General features: G+C 51.2%; 1 protein-coding gene across 1 annotated transcript in view; it reads left to right on the forward strand.

The window, feature by feature from the left end:
• The window catches only part of MYO18B (myosin XVIIIB), a 72,934-nt gene that overhangs the window by 17,552 nt on the left and 36,359 nt on the right, over window positions 1-19,023 (forward strand). The window contains exons 12-24 of the mRNA XM_058037245.1: window positions 195-295; window positions 701-764; window positions 2,399-2,543; window positions 6,535-6,699; window positions 8,721-8,811; window positions 9,947-10,139; window positions 10,724-10,804; window positions 11,720-11,867; window positions 11,987-12,146; window positions 13,224-13,407; window positions 15,028-15,220; window positions 16,028-16,137; window positions 17,735-17,800. Coding sequence (XP_057893228.1) covers window positions 195-295; window positions 701-764; window positions 2,399-2,543; window positions 6,535-6,699; window positions 8,721-8,811; window positions 9,947-10,139; window positions 10,724-10,804; window positions 11,720-11,867; window positions 11,987-12,146; window positions 13,224-13,407; window positions 15,028-15,220; window positions 16,028-16,137; window positions 17,735-17,800 — 1,701 coding nt within the window. The remainder of the gene's footprint in view (window positions 1-194; window positions 296-700; window positions 765-2,398; window positions 2,544-6,534; window positions 6,700-8,720; window positions 8,812-9,946; window positions 10,140-10,723; window positions 10,805-11,719; window positions 11,868-11,986; window positions 12,147-13,223; window positions 13,408-15,027; window positions 15,221-16,027; window positions 16,138-17,734; window positions 17,801-19,023) is intronic.

The raw sequence follows: 19,023 nt of genomic DNA on the forward strand, positions 1-19,023 counted from the left end.
CTATCTCCCTATCCCCTTTTCCATCTCCCTGTCCCCTTTTCCATCTCCCTGTCCCCTTTTCTATCTCCCCATCCCCTTCCCATCTCCCTGTCCCCTTCCCATCTCCCTGTCCCTTTTCCCTCTCCCCTTTTCCATCTCCCTGTCTCCATCTCCCTGTCCCTTTTCCATCTCCCTGTCCCCTTTTCCCTCCCCAGACCCTGCTGCTGGAGAGGGCCCGTGTTGCCCAGCAGCCCGATGGAGAGAGCAGCTTCAACATCTTCCCACTGCTGCTGGCAGGGCTGGATGTGGCAGAGAGGTGGGTGAGACAGCCCTGGGCTGCCCAGGGATATTCCCCATCCTTTATACCCAAATTTCCTCCATCAGTGGGGTTTTGAGACCTCCCCTGATAAGGGATTGTGAGAACAGTGGGGTCTTTCTGCATCCAGAGAGATTTTCTATTAAACAAGGGAATTTCCTGGTGCTTTTTTTGCCCCTCCACTGAAGCTGAAATTGGGGTGATGATGACACAGAGATCCCTTTCCCCTCTCACTTCTGGCTCCCACCAGGCTGTGTCCCCAGGAGAAGGCTCCAGCTGATGTCCCTGTGTGGGGCAGTGCTGTGGTGGCCTGTCCCATCCAGGTCCCTCAGATGGTGGCTGGGGAGGGCTGAGGGCAGCCAAGGAGGGAGTTTAACTCTCATATTTTTTTGTGACTACTCCCAGGACGATGCTGCACCTGCACCAGGTGGCTGAGAGCAATTCCTTTGGGATCAAGCCCTTCACAAAGGTAGGGAGAGGGAAATCCTGGGGTGGGATGGTGCAGGGCACCCTCTTTATCACCACGAGCTGGAGGATGATGTGGATTCCCTGGTTCCTGGGTGTCTCATGATGATGCCACTGTACTGGGAGAGCCTGGAGGGGAGGGAGGGGATGTTGGGATGTGAGAAGGGTCTGCCCAAGCAGCCCCCCCAGCACCCCTCTGCTGGGGCTGGGATGCCACAGCCACCCTGGGACCAGGTTCTGCTGCTCCAGGGTCATCTACCCCTCACGTTCCCCTGCAGCAAAAGGGACAAGAGCATCCTTTGGGCAGCCCAGAACGTGAATTTCAGGGGTTAAAGCTCCACAGCTGACTCCCACCTCCAGCCCCTCATTAGTCTGAGCTGTCTGCAGAGCCCCAGCAGATTGTCCACGAGCCAAAAGTGCTGGGATGAATCGCAGCAATTTGCAGTTACATCATCTACTGATGAATCCAATATTCCATCTTCATTAGGGAGCTCCTGCTCCACTTTGGCAGCCAAAGGAACTGACTGCTGGAGCAGCAGCTCCGGGGAGGGCACAGCAAGATCCTCACCCTGCTGATGCAGCAGATTTGGGCTCAGAGATGGGGTTTTACCCTCCTTTCACAGGCACCCAAGGAACCTGCCTGTGGGGGTGTTTGAGGGTCCCCAGGATGAGGGAAGAGATGAGAATCTTGACTCCATGTTTCAGAAGGCTGATATTATATTATATTATATTATATTATATTATATTATATTATATTATATTATATTATATTATATTATATTATATTATATTATATTATATTATATTATATTATATTATATTATATTATATTATATTATATTATATTATATTATATTATATTATATTATATTATATTATATTATATTATATTATATTATATTATATTATATCATATTATATTATATTATATTATATTATATTATATTATATTATATTATATTATATATAATTTATTATATACTATATTAATTTATTATATACTATATTAATTTATTATATATTACATATAATTATAAATAATATAATAATTATATCTAATAATTATATCTAATGTAATGTAATCATATCATATCATATATCATATATCATATATCATATATCATATATCATATATCATATATCATATATCATATATCATATATCATATATCATATATATGATATATATCATCTCATATCACATAATATATATAATATCATAAAGATATACTAAAACTATACTATACTAAAACTAACTATACTAAAGAAAGAGAAAGGAGGCATCAGAAGGCTAGCAAAGAAAAGGAACAAATAATAAAATCTTGTGAGTAACCAGAGTCCCGACGCAGCTGGCTGTGATTGGTCATCAATAGAAACAATTGACATGCTGGGTAAACAGTTCTCCAAATCACATTCCAAAGCAGGAAAACATGGAGAAGCTGAAGCTTCCCAGCTTCTCAGGAGAAAAGATCCTGGCAAAGGGATTTTTCAGAAAATATGCCTGTGACACCTGCTGGTAGCTTCACCACTTGCTCCAAATTTTCTAAGGTTCCCTTGCTGTCCTGATGGTTTCCGTATCCCTTGTGTGGGGCACGGTGCCCAGCAGAGGCAGTGACAGCCCTGTCTCTGTCCCCTGCAGCCTGAGGACAAGCAGAGAGCCCTGGTGGCCTTCTCCCAGCTCCGGGCTGCCATGGGCACGCTGGGCATCACCGCGGAGGAGCAGGCGGCCGTGTGGCGTGTCCTGGCTGGAATCTACCACCTGGGAGCTGCTGGAGCCTGCAAAGGTGAGGGAAATCCTGCCTCTGCTTCCCTCACACCTTGTATCTGTGCTTGGGAAGGGAGGGTGGCGTGTCCTGGCAGGGATCAGTGCTTGGTGATGGTGCTCATCCCAAGGTTGCTCTGTTTTTTGGTGGCTCTAAGTTCTTCCTTGCTCTTCCTGCATGGTGGGAGGTGGGATGTCCTGCTGGTGTCCTCCTTGCTTCTGGAGCAGCTCTGTCCTTGCCACATGGGGACAGGAAAGGGGCTGCTGGGTGTTGTGGTGTTTTTGGGGTCCCCTGATGAAGAGGGGAAAGGATGAATCTGACTCCATGTTCTTAAAAGGGTAATTTATTATTTTATTATATTGTATAAAAGAATGCTATCCTAAAACTATACTGAATAGAGAAAGGATACAGACAGAAGGCTAAAAGATAGTAATGAAAAACTCCTGATTCCTTCCAGAGTCCCGACACAGCCTGACTGTGATTGGTCTTTAAGTTAAAAAAATTCGCATGTTGGATAAACAATCTCCAACCACATTACGAAGCAGCAAAACACAGGAGAAGCAAATGAGATGATATTGTTTTCATTTTTTCCACATTCCAAAGCAGCAAAACACAGCAGAAGCAAATGAGATGATATTGTTTTCCTTTTTCCACATTCCAAAGCAGCAAAACACAGGAGAAGCAAATGAGATGATATTGTTTTCCTTTTTCTCTGAGGCTCCTCAGCTTCCCAGGAGAAGAATCCTGGGCAAAGAGGATTTTTCAGAAAATGTGATGGTGACAGGGCGTCACATCACGCCAGCTCCTTGGGAAGGACTGGGGTGGGTGACTCCTTTGTTGGCACGTTGTTCCCAATGACACCACGAAGGGACAGCTCCAGGTAGCACTAATTTCACTAAGTTCATCATCTCTTGAGTGTCTACCACAGTAACTGAATTATAATAGGCTGTGTCTGGATGAAGATTGTATTTATAGAGACTTTGCTAATATGGATGGGTAGAAATTGCCTTATCCCTTACAAATGATTTTAGGACGTGCTCTAACCCATTTCAGAGGCAGCCACATTGATTTACACCCTTCAATTTATGAGGACTGAATAAAGGCTGCCATAAACTAAGGCACAGACATTTATAAATGTCTCTGCAACATGTCATAACACATCTTATGGTAATTTATGCCATTAATCATTTATTAATTATTTTAAAAGGATAGATGCTGTCATGACTTACAGTGAGTTCTCTTTTCTCCTCCTTTTTTCTGGTATTCTCTTTCCTCATCTCCATCTACCTTAATGCCCTTCCAGCTTTTATAGATGACCCTATGTGTCATGAGTGTCAGAAGGCTTTCGGCCAAAAATTTTGAGTCTTTCATCCCTGTGGGCTTTCAGGAGAGCAGATTTTGGAGATGTGTCTCATTTTGGGAGGGCCCAGCTCAGTGGCAGGTGGAGGGGTGGTCACAAGGAGCTTTGCTTTGCTCAGACTTCCTGCACATTCTGTCCTCAGTAAATCAGCCTGAGAGGGAATTCTGTGCACAACAAATGCTGCTCCATTCTCTGAGCAGGAATGGGAGCAGCAGACCCAGGCAGGGCTCTGAGCACTCTCTGGTGTGGGATTAACAAGCAGATCATGTCTCAGTGTCGCTCACTCTGGTATCGATTCCCCCGCCGCGTGTCAACAAAAGGGGAGAAATGAAAGGAAATATGGATAAAAAATGGATCAAAGCCGGGTGGAGCAAGAGTCTCAGTGGGGGCGACGACTCTTTTAATGTGGTTAAACCTGTCTCCCGATAGCCATCTCTTCCCTTCCCCTTTCATGCCCTTTGATGTTGTGTATTCCAAATCCTCTCCTTGAAATCTCACCAAAGGGAGGCTCAGCACTGCTTTTCCAGGGCATTCAGGAGCTCAGCCAGGCACATCCCCTGCCTTGGCACGTGTTAAACGGGCCCCAGTGTGGGTTAAAGGCATCTTTTTCCCTTCTCTCCTCACCCATTCCGTTTGTGCAGGAATAAACCAGGAGGGAACAGCACCACCTCTCCCTGGCTGGGGGTGGAAAATGCATTTGCAGCTACAAAAAAAAAAAACGCTGAGAAGAAAAGGCTGAATTTCAAAAGCTCCTTCTGCTCCATCCCAGCTGCCTTTGAAACGTATTAGAGCAGCTCTTTTATTAGCAGAGCAGCCTGGCAGCTGGAGGCCAGCAGGGCACCCCGGGCACCATTCACCTGAGTGCTCCAGTCCCTTTGTGGGCTGCAGAAAATCCCCTGGTTTAATTTATTTGCTGTCCCTGTAAGCTGAAGGGAGGTTTGGGGTGCAGCGGGGGCGGCGTTCAGCTCGCTCTCACGCTGTCCTTTTGCTGCCTGACATCAGAATATCACAATATCAGGATATCAGAATAAAGCTTTGTGGCTCCCAGCTCTCTGTGGGCTCCCCAGCACACACCTGTAATGGTGGTGGCTGCCATTCCAGCCCTGCTGGTGCCACAGCTGTGTCTGGACTCACTCCAAACCCCCTGGCTGCTGCAAATCCACCCTCCAGAACTCCTCTGGATGCAGGAAAACCACAGGGCAGGAGGGCTGGGACCTGCTGCTCAGGTGGGGGACACTGAGCTGCCCCAAACCCTGCAGAGGTCAGGGGCAGCAGGAGGGACAGGAGCACTGAGACAGCCAGGGGGGAATTTTGGGGTCAGTGAGAGCACCAGCAATAGCCCAGGGTGAGTGCTTGAGCTCTGTGGCCCTGCACAGACCCACCCCTGTGGCATCATGCCCTGGGAACCCAGGAAATTTGGCATTGAGCAGTTTGGAAATGGGCTGGGGGTGCAGCAGGAGAGGCTGAGCTTACCCCTGTGAGTGCTGACCCCGTGTTTTCCTTCTGCTTCTCTTAAATATTGCCTGGGCCAAAGTAATTCCCTTCAGGTGTTAAAGTCAGCGAGTTTTCCATGGTCACATCACACTCAGGAGAGCCGTGTGGAGCTGCTGGTTATAGCTCATGGAGGCTAAAATGGTGCCTGGGGGTGCCAGGGATGAGTGGACCTTCTTGTTTGTTCCAGGGATGCTGGAATGGGCAGTGTGGGGTGCTGGAATGGGCACTTTGGGATGCTCGAGCAGTGTGGGGTGCAGAAATGGGCAGTGTGGGATCTCAGCCAGGTCTGTCCAGCCCCCCCAGCCCTTCCACCTCCCCGTCAGGCAGAGCTTTAGCGTCTGACAGGAATCAGCGTCCGTCCAGCCAGCTCAGACAGGAACAAGTGGAAACAGAATAAATCAAAGCCTGGAGTGTTGAGGCAATTCCCCTGCCTCCTTCAGCACAGCCCTTGATGTTGGAGTCCTTCAGTCAGCAGTGAAATACTGGGGAAGGATCAAAGGGGCAGGGAGAAGGGGGTTGATTCATGAAGCACCCCCAGCCCTCCAGCCCTGCTTTGTGCTGCCCCTCAGCCAGGAGAGGGTTCCCATGGAGCTTCCCAGGGTGTGGGCACCTCTCACTCTCCATCCACACCCTCGCCCTGCCACCAGCCTCCAGCTGTGTTTTAAGGGCCCATTTTAGCTGTGAGCCGCCTGAGCTCCTCATCCAGCACCCAAAGTGCCACCCTGAGGTCTCTGGGTGATTTTGGCTTCTCCTGTTTTTGCTCATCCCTCTGTGTTTGTGAGCTGTGCTGCCTGGCTTCCCCCACAGCACCTTTCTGCTCTGGATTTGTAAAAGGATTAACCCTGCAGATGACTTCCCTATTGATTTAAATCATTAAGCTGGGATCGTTATCACCGGCTGTGAGCCGTGTCTGCTCGAGGGGAGGAACTGCTGCTCCCGCCTGCAGGGACAGCAAACACTGCTGGGACCCTGAAAGGTGATCCCGGATTTCTAGGGATTGCTTCCTAATCCCATCAGCTCCCACCAGCACATCTGCTGCTCTGCTCTGCTGAAACTCTGATGTCCTGTGGTTCGCCTGGTCCCCTTTGGACCGTTTTGATTTTGGGGGTGCACGAGGGGGCGTTTTGGTGATGCTGAGCCCCCCGTGCCCCTCCGCAGTGGGCAGGAAGCAGTTCCTGAGGTTCGAGAGCGCCAGCCGCGCTGCCGAGGTGCTGGGCTGCGACGTGGAGGAGCTCGGCAGCGCCGTCTTCAAGCATCACCTGAGGCACATCCTGGCGCAGGTGACAGCGCGGGGCCGGCCCCAGGCAGAGGAGAGCCCGCCAGGTACCGCCATCTCCATCCCTTTCATTTGTGGAATAAGGAGTTTACAATTTAAAACTGTAAAGCGGCTGTGGTTTATTGCAGCTGGGATGCATGGGCGTGGTTTATTGCAGCTGGGAGCATGGGTGTGGCTTATTTGCAACTGGGATGCATGGGTGTGGTTTATTGCAGCTGGCATGCATGGGTGTGGTTTATACCTGATGGGATGCATGGGTGTGGTTTATTGCAGCTGGGATGCATGGGCGTGGTTTATTGCAGCTGGGAGCATGGGTGTGGCTTATTGCAGCTGGGATGCATAGATGTGGTTTATTGCAGCCGGGATGGATGGGTGTGGTTTATTGCAGCTGGCATGCATGGGTGTGGTTTATACCTGATGGGATGCATGGGTGTGGTTTATTGCAGCTGGGAGCATGGGTGTGGTTTATTCCAGCTGGGATGCATAGGTGCGGTTTATTCCAGCTGGGAGCATGGGTGTGGCTTATTTGCAACTGGGATGCATGGATGTGGTTTATTGCAGCTGGGATGCATGGATGTGGTTTATTGCAGCTGGGAGCATGGGGAGGTGTTTCCACCAAAATTTCTGAGACAGGTGAGATAGATTTCAGGTTTAAACACACATTGAGCCCCCAAGCCCACACCTCCCTGCCTGCCCATTCACCACCCAGAGTTTTTGGTGGTGCCACGCTTCCTGGTGGTCCTGGTGGGTGTTTTTGATGAAGCAACATCATCTTCCTCGATGAAGTAACTTCATCCTTGTCAATGTTCGCTGCTTTTTCTTCTGGGCAGGCAGAGTGGAGGTTTGGCTTTCTCTCGGGCCAAAACCAGGAGCCTGGTTCTTGCTGGCTCCTTAAATGAAAGGTTCTGCTTTATGGGTTTCAACAGCACCTGAGCCTTGCTTTACTGAGTTATCTTTATGGTCTTTACCTAGAGACTAAATTCTTACGTGTTCTGTTACAAGTTGTCTCTACCTAGCAAGTTACATTCCTGTTAGAAACTGTGTTCTGCAATTTGCATATTTGTTAAATAAGCTATATATTATTATATATTTATATCTCTTATTATATAATATATAATAATATATAATAACATATAATTATATATAATATATGAAAAACATAATATAGTATATATTACATATACCACATAATATGTATAAAATATTACATATAAATAGATATATTAAAATATATATAATATACATATTTTATATATATATATTTCTGTTTTCCTCCACCCACCTAAGTACATTACATGCTTCCAAAATTCTGAGTTTTCATCTACATATATGTCTCCCATATGACCTTTCCCCTTTGTTTCTGGGGGACAGGGAGGGGTGAAGCAAATTGTTCTGTTTTTCTCAGGCTGAGAGGCCCAGGTAGGTCTTAAAATTAATAAAATCATTAACTGTGCTGTGTCACATCGCTGCCCTCAGCTCTCCAGCTGCCCCTGCCTGACCCTCCCTAGGGACAGGTGAAATGAGATGAATTCAGATAAGTGATGTGGCTTAAATGCTGTGAGATTTCTGCCTAGAAAAAGGGGGGAATCCTCAAACTCCACAAATTAGCTGGTGTTGTGCTCTGAGCACCTGTGTCCTGCAAAGAGATCTGGATCAGGGATTGTGCTGCTGAGCCACCAGAAACCTTAAATTAGTGTATGGCTCTGATTCATGGAGGTAGACCCAGCATGTGTGAAGTGGGAGGGTGAGATATTGCCTGGATTTCAGGTCAGCCTTCCCACACTCCTTAAAGCTTGGGCTTGATGATCTCGGAGGTCTTTTCCAACCTTGATGATTCCATGGTAGCAGCAGAATTCCAGCTGGGCCCTGCAAGTCATCCTGATAAAAGCAAGAACCTGAGGAGGGGACTTTTGACATGGTTGTATTCCTTAAATCCACGAGAGCTGAGGGCAGGCCAGGGGATGTGCTGTGGAGCTGTGTGGGTTCTCCAGCACCACAACCCAGGGAATCCCAGATCCCACCTGGCTGGAAATAAAATTGTTTCCTGCTCTTCCCTTCGCTGTGCCAGGGCTGAAGATGACGGGAGTGGAGTGTGTGGAGGGAATGGCCTCGGGGCTCTACGAGGAGCTCTTTGCTGCTGTGGTCTCGCTCATCAACAGGTACCAATGAGCTGCTGGGAGCTGGGGCTGGGGGTGGCAGCCCCTTCCCCAGGGGCAAGGAGCATGTGGCTGATTCCTGCTGGAAAAACAGGCAGCTGTGTGAAAATCCATACGTGGGAATGGCGCTGGTATTGTAGAATGGAGGGAGCCCCTAGTGCAGGGAATGATTGGCATTTGACTTTGATTGGCATTTGATATTGATTCAGAAGGCTGAACAATTGCTTTATTAAAACTATACCATATTATATTAATATTATAATTATACTAAAAAGATACTATATAGGAGTGTGCCCTCTGTGACAAAACTAGCCTTTGTCCCCTCAAAAAGGAAAGAAGACTAGACGTTTCTCTCTCTCCTTGATTAGGTGAAAAAGCCACCTTATAGGCCTAGGGGACTTCACCTCAAACTTAAAAATAGCTAATTAGACAAGAGCCAAAAAGTCCCACCTAAGCAATTTACTAGAAAAAGAAGTGAACAAAGAAACAAATCACTTTTGTGAGGTGTTTTACTAAAGGCAAGGACCTCCTGCACCTGGCCCAGTTTTTCTCTGTTTGTTATTTTGCCTTTTATTAAACCTTTTTGTTTCCAACACTGCAACAGAAGCCATCCTGCTGATTTTTATGCCTCCAAAGGTAGCTGAGCTATCTTGAGTGTGTTACAGACCTCCAAAAGCTTAAGACTTAGCTCAAAAAACTACTATAACAATACTATATTATACTAAAGATATATACTAAAGAAAATCTCATGACTGTCTCCAGACACTTAGGTACAGGTTTGGCTCAATTGGCTAAGGAAATAAAACAATTTTCACTGATGTTTAATAAATTAAATTATTTTAGGTTAAGAATTTTCTTAACACATTAGGTAAATAATTTTCTTAACACATTTTCCATGTGTAAAAATAATGGGAGTAGAGAATAGAGAGAAGAATTGGGGTTTTTTTTTTTCCTTCTCTCTGTGCTTCTCCAGAAAAAAATCTTTGGGAAGTTGTCTGCGCCGCTCTCTGAAGAGAGCTGAGGCTGCAGTGCTGGCACTGGGGACTGCAGCGGCTCCTGTGGCACTGTGAGGGCTCAGCTGACACCACTCTGCTGCCATTTGTGGGTAAATCCTGGTGCTGTGTGTGGCTCTCCCCAGGTCCTTCTCCTCCCAGCACCTCTCCATGGGCTCCATTTCCATCGTGGACACCCCTGGCTTCCAGAGCCCGCGGCAGCAGCGGCGCGAGCGAGCGGCCACCTTCGAGGAGCTGTGCCACAACTACGTCCAGGAGAGGCTGCAGGGGCTCTTCTATGAGAAAACCTTCCTGAGGGAGATAGAGAGGTACAGAGAGGTGAGGAGCAGGGCTTGGGAGCAGCTCCTGGGAGCTGCCTTTGTGCCCTGGGGTCCCCATGTCCTGCTGTGGTGTGAGTGAATAACTCGAGGGCTTTGCTGGGAGGGCTGCAGTAGGGCTGTGGGAGCCTCTCTCCCCACCCCCTGCCTCAATTCTGAACCCTCTTGGCTATTTCTGCTCTCTTGGCATCTTTGTGGAAGCTGCCATGGCAGGGTTGTTGGGATGAGATGATTTTTCCCAACTCAAACCATTTTGGAATTCTGTTATACGCTCGCTGCAGCTCAGCAGACTTTGTGCCTTCTGTTGGCGCAGCTGACTTTTTCCTCAGGTGATGAATAATAGAGGATAGAAAGGAAAATGATAAATTATTGCAGAAATAAGCTGCTGAGAAACCTACAGGCAGAGATGAACTTATTATAGGCTTGAAGGAGTTACCACAATGCCTCCAGCCCTGGGAAAGGAGCTGAATTCCTATGGTTTAACACAGACATCAATGAATGAGGATAGATGTGCCCTTCCCTGGTGGTGAAGACTTCCAGATGCCATCCCATGACTGAAACAAGCTTTTAAATGATGTTTTCCAGGAAAATGTTGAGGTGTCTTTTGATCTTCCAGAGCGCTCTCCGCTGGCCACGCTGTCCATCATCGACCTGAGCTGCTCCCAGGTACCCTGTCCCCTCTGCATCCTGCAGTGAGGGCTCCAGAGGCAGGGTGGGAGCATCCCAGAGCAACCTGAGGTGTTGCAGGGAGAGGGGGGCACAGCATTCACCAGGACTTTTTGCTTTTTAAACTATAAACACCCTCCCTGACCGAGCTCTGTGCTCCATCACCCCTTCCATCCTGGGGTGATGGGACACTGCTGAGGGTGATGTGCAGAGCCGGATCAGGTTGGGGAGGGTCTGCTCTGGGCTGGGGGCACAGCTGGGTGGTGGGAGCAGGCTGTGGTGGAGGCCAGAGCCCCCCGTGTCCCTCAGTATTGGAATTAAATACCAATATTGCCAGATGGAATGTGCCTGGGCTCGTCTGGCCCTTGCTGCTTGACCAAGGTGGCAACTGTGGTGTTTTCACCTCAGAGACACCTTTGGCTGGCTGGATGCTTCAGCTGGGTGCTTGGGATGAATCCAGGCATGCAGGAGCTCAGGTTTACCTCTGATGGAGAAGCTTCAAGGCGATGGTGAAGGAAAGGAGTCGGTTCTGATGGAGGGTTTGGATCCAGAGCTTTATTCTGGCCCACAGGCCTCTGAATGCAGCAGCAGCTCCAACAGAACTCCTGAACCAAATTGTTGCTGTTCCTTTTAACCCCAGGGAAACGGGGAGGGAAGGGGTAGGGATCCCACCAACCAGGTACAGGAGGGGAGGAAATCTCAGGGGACAAATGACGCCTGGATGGCCCAATGTCCCCAGGGCTGAGAGGCATCTTTTGAACTTCGCCAATCACACCATGCCCTTCTGAATGCCAAGACTGACAGAAAGCACCCAGCAGGGGCAAGGGAGGGGGAAAGGAGAGGTGATGGACACACCTGGGGAAGGACTGGGGTAACTGAGACAGGCTCTCACATCCCACCCCAACCCCTGGGCAGCCGCAGGTGCTCAAGGGCAGCGCTGGGGATGCTCGCCGGGGGCTGCTGTGGATCCTGGATGAGGAGGTGCTGGTGCCAGGCTCTGGGGATGGCACTGCCTTTGAGCGCCTCTGCTCCTACTTCGCCACCAAGGCGCCCCACCAGGACGGTGAGTTGGGCTCGGCTCGGCTGCCCAGCCTCTGGCATCGCTGGGTTTGGGATTTTGGGGAGATGTGGATGATTTAACCCCTCTGTGGGTTTTTCTGTGGGTTGCTGTCACTGCCACAGGTGAGGGGCACCTGCGCAGGTGTGAGCAGATGCTGCACTTCGAGATCTGCCACCAGCTGGGCACGGCCCCCGTGCGCTACGACCTCACGGGCTGGGTCAGCAAGGCCAAGTTCAACCTGTCGGCCCAGAATGCCATCCAGGTGCTGCAGAACTCCACGGTGTAAGTGCCAGCAGGTGCCACAGTGCCCGTGGGAGGGGGTTGGAGGTGTCCCTGCCCTGAGTTCAAACCTGCCCCAGCTCCGGAGACAGAGGGTGGAACATGTGAATAGCAGGGAATGGTTCCCACTGCCAGAGGGCAGAGTTAGGTGGGATACTGGGGAGAATTTCCTGGCTGTGAGGGTAGTAAAGCCCTGTTCCATCTCTGGAAGTGTCCCAGGCCAGGTTGGACAGGGCTTGGAGCAACCTGGGCTAGTGGAAGGTGTCTCTGCACAAGTCAGAGCTGTGGGGCTTCCCCAGCAGCTGCCCAGGTTTTCCCTCTGCTTTGAGCAGCCTTGCGAACGAAATTGGAATTGAAAGGGAACTGAAGTGCTGCAGGTGTCTGTGCACACAGGGGGATTTTAACCTTCTGCTTGCATGCTCCTGGCTCATTTGCTTTGGGCTTCAACCCAGGGAAGCTGTAACAGAGCAGAGAACACCTCCATGCTCCAGCCAGGGAGGATGGAGAGGGTGTGGGTGTCCCATCACCCTGTTCCACACCTCAGAGCAGCACTGTGACCGTGTTCACAGGGCTCTCAGGTTGAGGGAAGAGACAAGGATCTGACTCCATGTTTCAGAAGGCTGATTTATTATTTTATGATATATATTACGTTAAAACTATACTAAAAGAATAGAAGAAAGGATTTCTTCAGAAGGCTAGCTAAGAATAGAATAGGAAAGAATGATAACAAAGGCTTGTGGCTCGGACAGAGTCCCAGACAGAGCTGGGCTGTGATTGGCCATTAATTAGAAACAACCAACATGGGCCAATCACAGATGCACCTGTTGCATTCCACCGCAGCAGATAACCATTGTTTACATTTTGTTCCTGAGGCCTCCCAGCTTCTCAGGAGGAAAAATCCCTAAGGAAAGGATTTTCCATAAAACACGTCTGCGGCACAGCAGCAATTTTGGAATGTGGGGCGCTGGGTGCTGCATCCCAGTGGAAGAAGTCGGGATGCCGACCAGGGCTCCGTGTGTGTGTGTGTGTGTCTGTGTGTGTGTCTGTGTGTGTCTGTGTGTCTGTGTGTTCATCCCGCAGATCCGCCGTGCGGGAGCTGGTGCGGGCTCGGGCGGAGGCTCCGCTGTGCTGCCCTGCCCTGGCCGGGCTGGAGGGGCGCTCCCAGGCCAACCTGCACCGCAACGCGTGCCTGAGGAAAACCTTCTCCAGCAGCTTGGCCGCCGTGAGGAAGAGGTCGGTGTGCGCGCAGATCAAGCTGCAGGCGGTGAGTGGCGGTGGGTGCGGGATGGAGGGGTGATGGCACACGGCGTGGAGGTACCCGGGAGGGTTTTGGCTTGGATATGGTCACTTACAGGGGTGTCTGCACTCCCAGCAGGGAGATCCTGCCTGCTCCTATTGGGGATGTGGCCACTGTGGGTGCCGGGCTGCTGGCACTCAGGGAGAGCCCCCCAGGCAGAGAGATCAGGCACGGATGGCACACAGATCTCAGATCGCACACAGATCGTGCACAGATCTCACACAGATTGTGCACAGGTTATACACAGGTCACAGATTTTACACAGATCTCAGATCACACACAGATGTCACACAGTTTACGCACAGATCTCACACAGATCTCACACAGATCTCACACAAAATGTGCAGAGATCTCAGATCTCACACGGATCTCACACGGATCTGACACGGATTTCAGATCACACGCAGTTTACACACAATTCACACACAGATGTCACACAGGCCTCACACAGATCTCACACAGATCTCACACAAATCGTGCAGAGATCTCAGATCTCACACGGATCTCACACAGATCTCACACGGATCTCAGATCACACGCAGTTTACACACAGCTCACACACAGATGTCACACAGTTTACACACAGATCTCACGCAGATTGTGCACTGGTTATACACAGATCTCAGTTCAGGCACAGATCTCACACAGTTTACACACAGATGTCACACAGATCTCACATGGATCTCAGATCACATGCAGTTTACACACAGCTCACACACAGATGTCACACAGGCCTCACACAGATCTCACACAAATCGTGCAGGGATCTCAGATTGTGCATAGATCTCACACAGATCACAGATAATTAGACACAGACCTCACACAGATCACAGACAGTTCTCACAAAGATCACACAAAGTTTACACACATTTCCTTCAGAAATTGCCCATTCAGAAATTCTCCTCCATTTTTATCCCTGCTTTTTGCAGGGGTTCTGAGCCCCTCTCCTGCCTGAGCTCTGTGGCTGCAGCTCCAGTGGAGCTCCCCTTGGAGCATCGGATCGTGCACGGATCATGCAGAGATCACACGCAGATCACACACAGTTTACACACAGATCTCACACAGATCACACACAGTTTACACACAGATCTCAGATGTCACACAGATCTCAGATCACACACAGATTACAGGAGCGCTTCACTGCTTTAATCCTCTTAAAGTGCTCAGACAGTAGCCAGCCCTGGGCGCTGGGCAGTGCCAGGCTCCTGCAGCTCTCACCCCTCATTCAGTGGCCAAACTCTCTCAGGAGCTGAGGCTCAGACTCTGCTAAGTCCCTGACCAGCGCCTTTTGGGGTCTTGGCTGTCCCTGGCAAACCCCCTGCCCAGCATCCCTCATCCACACTGGTTTTTAATCCTCCCAATCCAAACCATTCCACGATTCTACAAATCCTGGTACATTTTATGGCCATCACCTGAACATGTGGCGCGCCAGGAGGAAGGGTCCTGCTCACCACCCGTGTTCACCCTCTGACTGAGGCTGTTCCCAACACAGAGCTGACCCCTGCACCTGCACAGGGAGCCTTTCCCACTGCCAGCACGTGCTGTCCCTTTGTCCCCTCCATCCCCACTGACTCTGCCCCCCTGCAGGATGCCCTCACCAACCTCCTCCGGCGCTCCCAGCTGCACTTTGTGCACTGCCTGCTCCCGGGGATGGGCGGGGAAGGGCCGGTCCCTCGGCCCCCAGCGCCGCCAGATGCAGCCCCACAGCTGGACGTGGTGGCCCTGAGGACACAGCTGGAGGGGACCCAGCTCCTGGATGCCCTGCGCCTCCACCGTGTCGGTACGTCCAGGTCATGGCCTGTGCCTGTCCCACATGCAGCTCCCTGCCCCTGCTCAGCCTTTGCTCATCACCCGCTTCTCACCAGCAGGCGAGGAATCCTCCCTTCCTTCAGAAATTCCCTGTTCAGAAATTCCCCTCCGTTTCTATCCCTGCTTTTTGCAGGGGTTCTGAGCCCCTCTCCTGCCTGAGCTCTGTGGCTGCAGCTCCAGTGGAGCATCAGGCTGGACCTGCACTGCCCACATCCCATGCCATGGGGACAGGGAGCAGTTCAGGAGGCCCAGGGGCATGTCCTGTGTCACACAAGGTGCTGGGGTGGCATCTGGCCACCTCAAACTCATCTCAGTGCCATCTCCCTGCCCTGACTACGGGGTTTTCCTCTCTCATGGCAGCTCCCCATGTCCCCTCAACCTTTTGTGCCCTTTGATGTGCACTGGATGTCCCGGCAGGTCCCTCCCCAGTGTGCCAGTGCCAATGGGTGTGGTGCAGCCCCCAAAAGCCCCGTGTGCCTCCAGGGCATTCAGGTAATGCCCTGGGCATGGTGCAGCCCCCTGTGTGCCCCCAGGCTATTCAGATCATGCCCTGAGTGTGGTGCAGCCCCCAGGGTATTGGGATCATGCCCTGGGTGTGGCACAGCCCCCAACAGCCCCCGTGTGCCCCCAGGCTATTCAGACCATGCCCTGGGTGTGGTGCAGCCCCCAGGGTATTGGGATCATGCCCTGAGTGTGGCACAGCCCCCGTGTGCCCCCAGGCTATTCAGATCATGCCCTGGGTGTGGCACAGCCCCCAACAGCCCCCGTGTGCCCCCAGGCTATTCGGACCGGCTGCTCCTCACCCAGTTCCGCAGGCGCTTCCAGGTGCTGGCTCCCGAGGTGATGAAGAAGCACAACTCTGCCTATGAGGTGCCAGATGAGAGCAAGGTGTGTGCTGGGCTGGGGGGGCACGGGCTGAGACCCCCAGTGGGGCTGTGGTGATGCCAGAGCTGGGGGGAGGATGTGGGCATTGCTGTGGCCCAGTCCCTCTCCCTGGCTCCCCAAAAACCCAAGGGCAAGCCAGGAAACATTCCCAGAAACTCAAGAAAGCAGGGACTGTGGAATCTTTTGAGCACTGGGCATCACCTGCATCACCTGGGGTGACACCTCACCTCACCCTGTGATGCTGAAAGCCAAAAGAGCACAGGAGGGAATCTGGACACCTGCCAGTTTTATTTGTTCCCGAGTAAATTTGTAGCAAAACCAGCACAAAGCCATGCTTGGAATAAGGCTGTGGATGAGCCACCAAGAGCCGAGAGGAGCTGAATTAAAGCTGGGCGCGTGCTGTGTTGTGCAAACTGCAGCCAGCATGTGCAAAGGCAGTTAAGACCTTGGGATTTAATAAGACAAGTCTGACAATTGGGAAAGGTCAATATCGCCATGAAATGCTGTCGGAGGCAGAGGGTGCCTTGTCAGCAGCGTGTAAGCAGGGGATTTGGAAAATCCCATCCTCCCCGGAGCTCGCTGCCACCAGGGTTTGTCAGCTGGGAAATGCTGCCTGGGACACAGCAAGAACCTGGCTGCTGGAGCAGGAGGGAGGCTCAGCTGTGAGGGGACAGCAAGAGCTGTGTTTGTGCTGGGCTGGGACTGTCCTGCACAGCCCTGCACCTCTCCTGGTCCCATCAGTGCCACCAGAACAGGCACAGCCACACCACGGTGTTTGTGTTCTGTGATCCACATCTCATTCCCTGCTGTGCTCCATGCCCTCCTTGCACGGCTGCTGGTGAGGCCAGGGGTGCAATCCTGCTGCTCCTGGGTCCGTGGTGGAGTATTCCTTCTGTGAGTTTGTCCTTCAGGGAGGAGGTGAGATGACGTTGTGTGGAGTGAGGTGTTAGCAGAGGATTTTTGTTACTATCTCTGCAGCCCTGGGGCTTTCAAACCATCCATCCATCCATCCATCCATCCATCCATCCATCCATCCATCCATCCATCCATCCATCCATCCATCCATCCATCGTGGCTGCCCCAGGGGAGTGGCTGGTGTTGCTGCTGTTTTGTTCATGTTCTGGTCCAAAGCTTGGAGTAATTGAGTTCAGGCTTCTCCTTGGGATAATCTGCTTGAATCCTCCAGGAGTTCTGTGCTGTGGGCTCAGGGGAGAGCTCACCCCTGTTTTTGGCTCCATGGGACGAGCTGCTGGCGAGGTGGGCAGGAGGGGAGCACTGAGTGCTCTGACACAGGCACTGTCCCCTGTGTCACCTCCTGCCCGTGCACCAAGGCTCTGCCAGAACAGGGATGGCAGCAAAAGGAGGAAAATCTCACCTGCAGCTGCAGAACTCTACTCCCCATCCTGCTGAAAACCTCAGGGGGAGGAAAGTCCTTGCACTGGGACTGGGTTTTGCAAGGGGAGGAGGAAAGGAGGGCAGGGCTGGATGAACCCTCGCTGGGTGCCCGTGAGGGCTGGGGCTCTCTGCACCCCATTTCAGCAGCCCCCAGCAGGGTGTGGGTGTTCCCTCAGCAGTCCCATGATCTGTCCCTTCTCTGCAGGCCATCGAGGAGCTGTTCCAGGCGCTGGATCTGGAGAAGAAGAGCGTTGCCATAGGACGCACCCAGGTACCAGACTGTGCCCTGCCTCCCCATTGCTCTGTGTGTGTGGGCACAGCCCCATGCCAGGCTCCCCAGCAGCCCCAAAGTTCCCCAAATTGGTGACAAAGGCTCTCATCCACTGCTGCACGTGGCACCAGGTGGGCTGGGAAACCGAGACTCGCTAAATATCAGAGCAAAACCTCGTAATTCTCATCTGAAAGCAGAACCCAGGGTAAATCCTGTACCTAATTACCAAAACCCAGCCAGCCCCTGGTGGTATTTAAGTCCCTAATTACCATTGATGTCTCCCGGGAATGAAGGCGGCTTGGGCAGCTCATGGGGTTTGCTGCAGAGCAGGAACTGTCACAGCAACCACATTTGAGCTTCAGTGCGATGGTCTGAAAGAAAAATTAATTTCACGTGCGCGCTTGCCTTCAGCTCTGGAGTTTGTAAAGAAAGAATTCACGGAACGGTTCCGTGGAGCAAAATGACTTTCTTTTTATCCTGCACTGTGCAGTTTGTAATTATCTCCTCTCTGGAACCCTCGTTCTTAATCAATAGCACGGTGGCAGCCCCGGTCACATTTCGTTAGGGCCGGGTTCGCTTTGCCGTCGCTTTGAGCATTGATTTTGTACCAGCTGTGAAACTCGCAGGGCTGGGGAGTTAATTCAGACATTAACGAGGCAATGGAATGGGTGGTGGAGCAATCATGGCATCGGCGCATGAGAGAGCCGCTTTCCTTGGGGTTGTGCTGTGATTCAATTGGGTTAAAATGCAGCTCTCTCAGCACAGCCCTGGCCTTGCCCGGGTCACTCAGAGTTATTAAAGCTGGGCTTTGCAAATCCAATCCTGGATTCCAGGAGCTTCTCCCAGCAGTGACCCAGAGACACTTCAGACACTCGGAGATCAATACTGGCTTGGGTTTGACGGCATCAGCAAATCTCTGTAATTTCTGAGGCGTTTTTGACCAGTTCAGAGAAAGAAAACAATCTGGTTTATTTTGGTTTTGCTATTGTAACACATCATTGCTGTTACCTGTGTGTATCTGTGTGTCACCTGTTAGAATCCTCTGTCAGTGGAGGTATCCATCCCATCCCATCCCATCCCATCCCATCCCATCCCATCCCATCCCATCCCATCCCATCCCATCCCTCCATCCCCACAGTGGGGGTTCAGGTAGCACGCCACAGGAAAAGTTTTGAGAAATTGCACCTTGTGATGGTCGATGCCTCTCTCAAGGAGGAGGGAGA

The sequence above is a fragment of the Melospiza georgiana genome, chromosome 18 (genome assembly GCF_028018845.1).
Source record: "Melospiza georgiana isolate bMelGeo1 chromosome 18, bMelGeo1.pri, whole genome shotgun sequence".
Taxonomy (NCBI): Eukaryota; Metazoa; Chordata; class Aves; order Passeriformes; family Passerellidae; genus Melospiza; species Melospiza georgiana.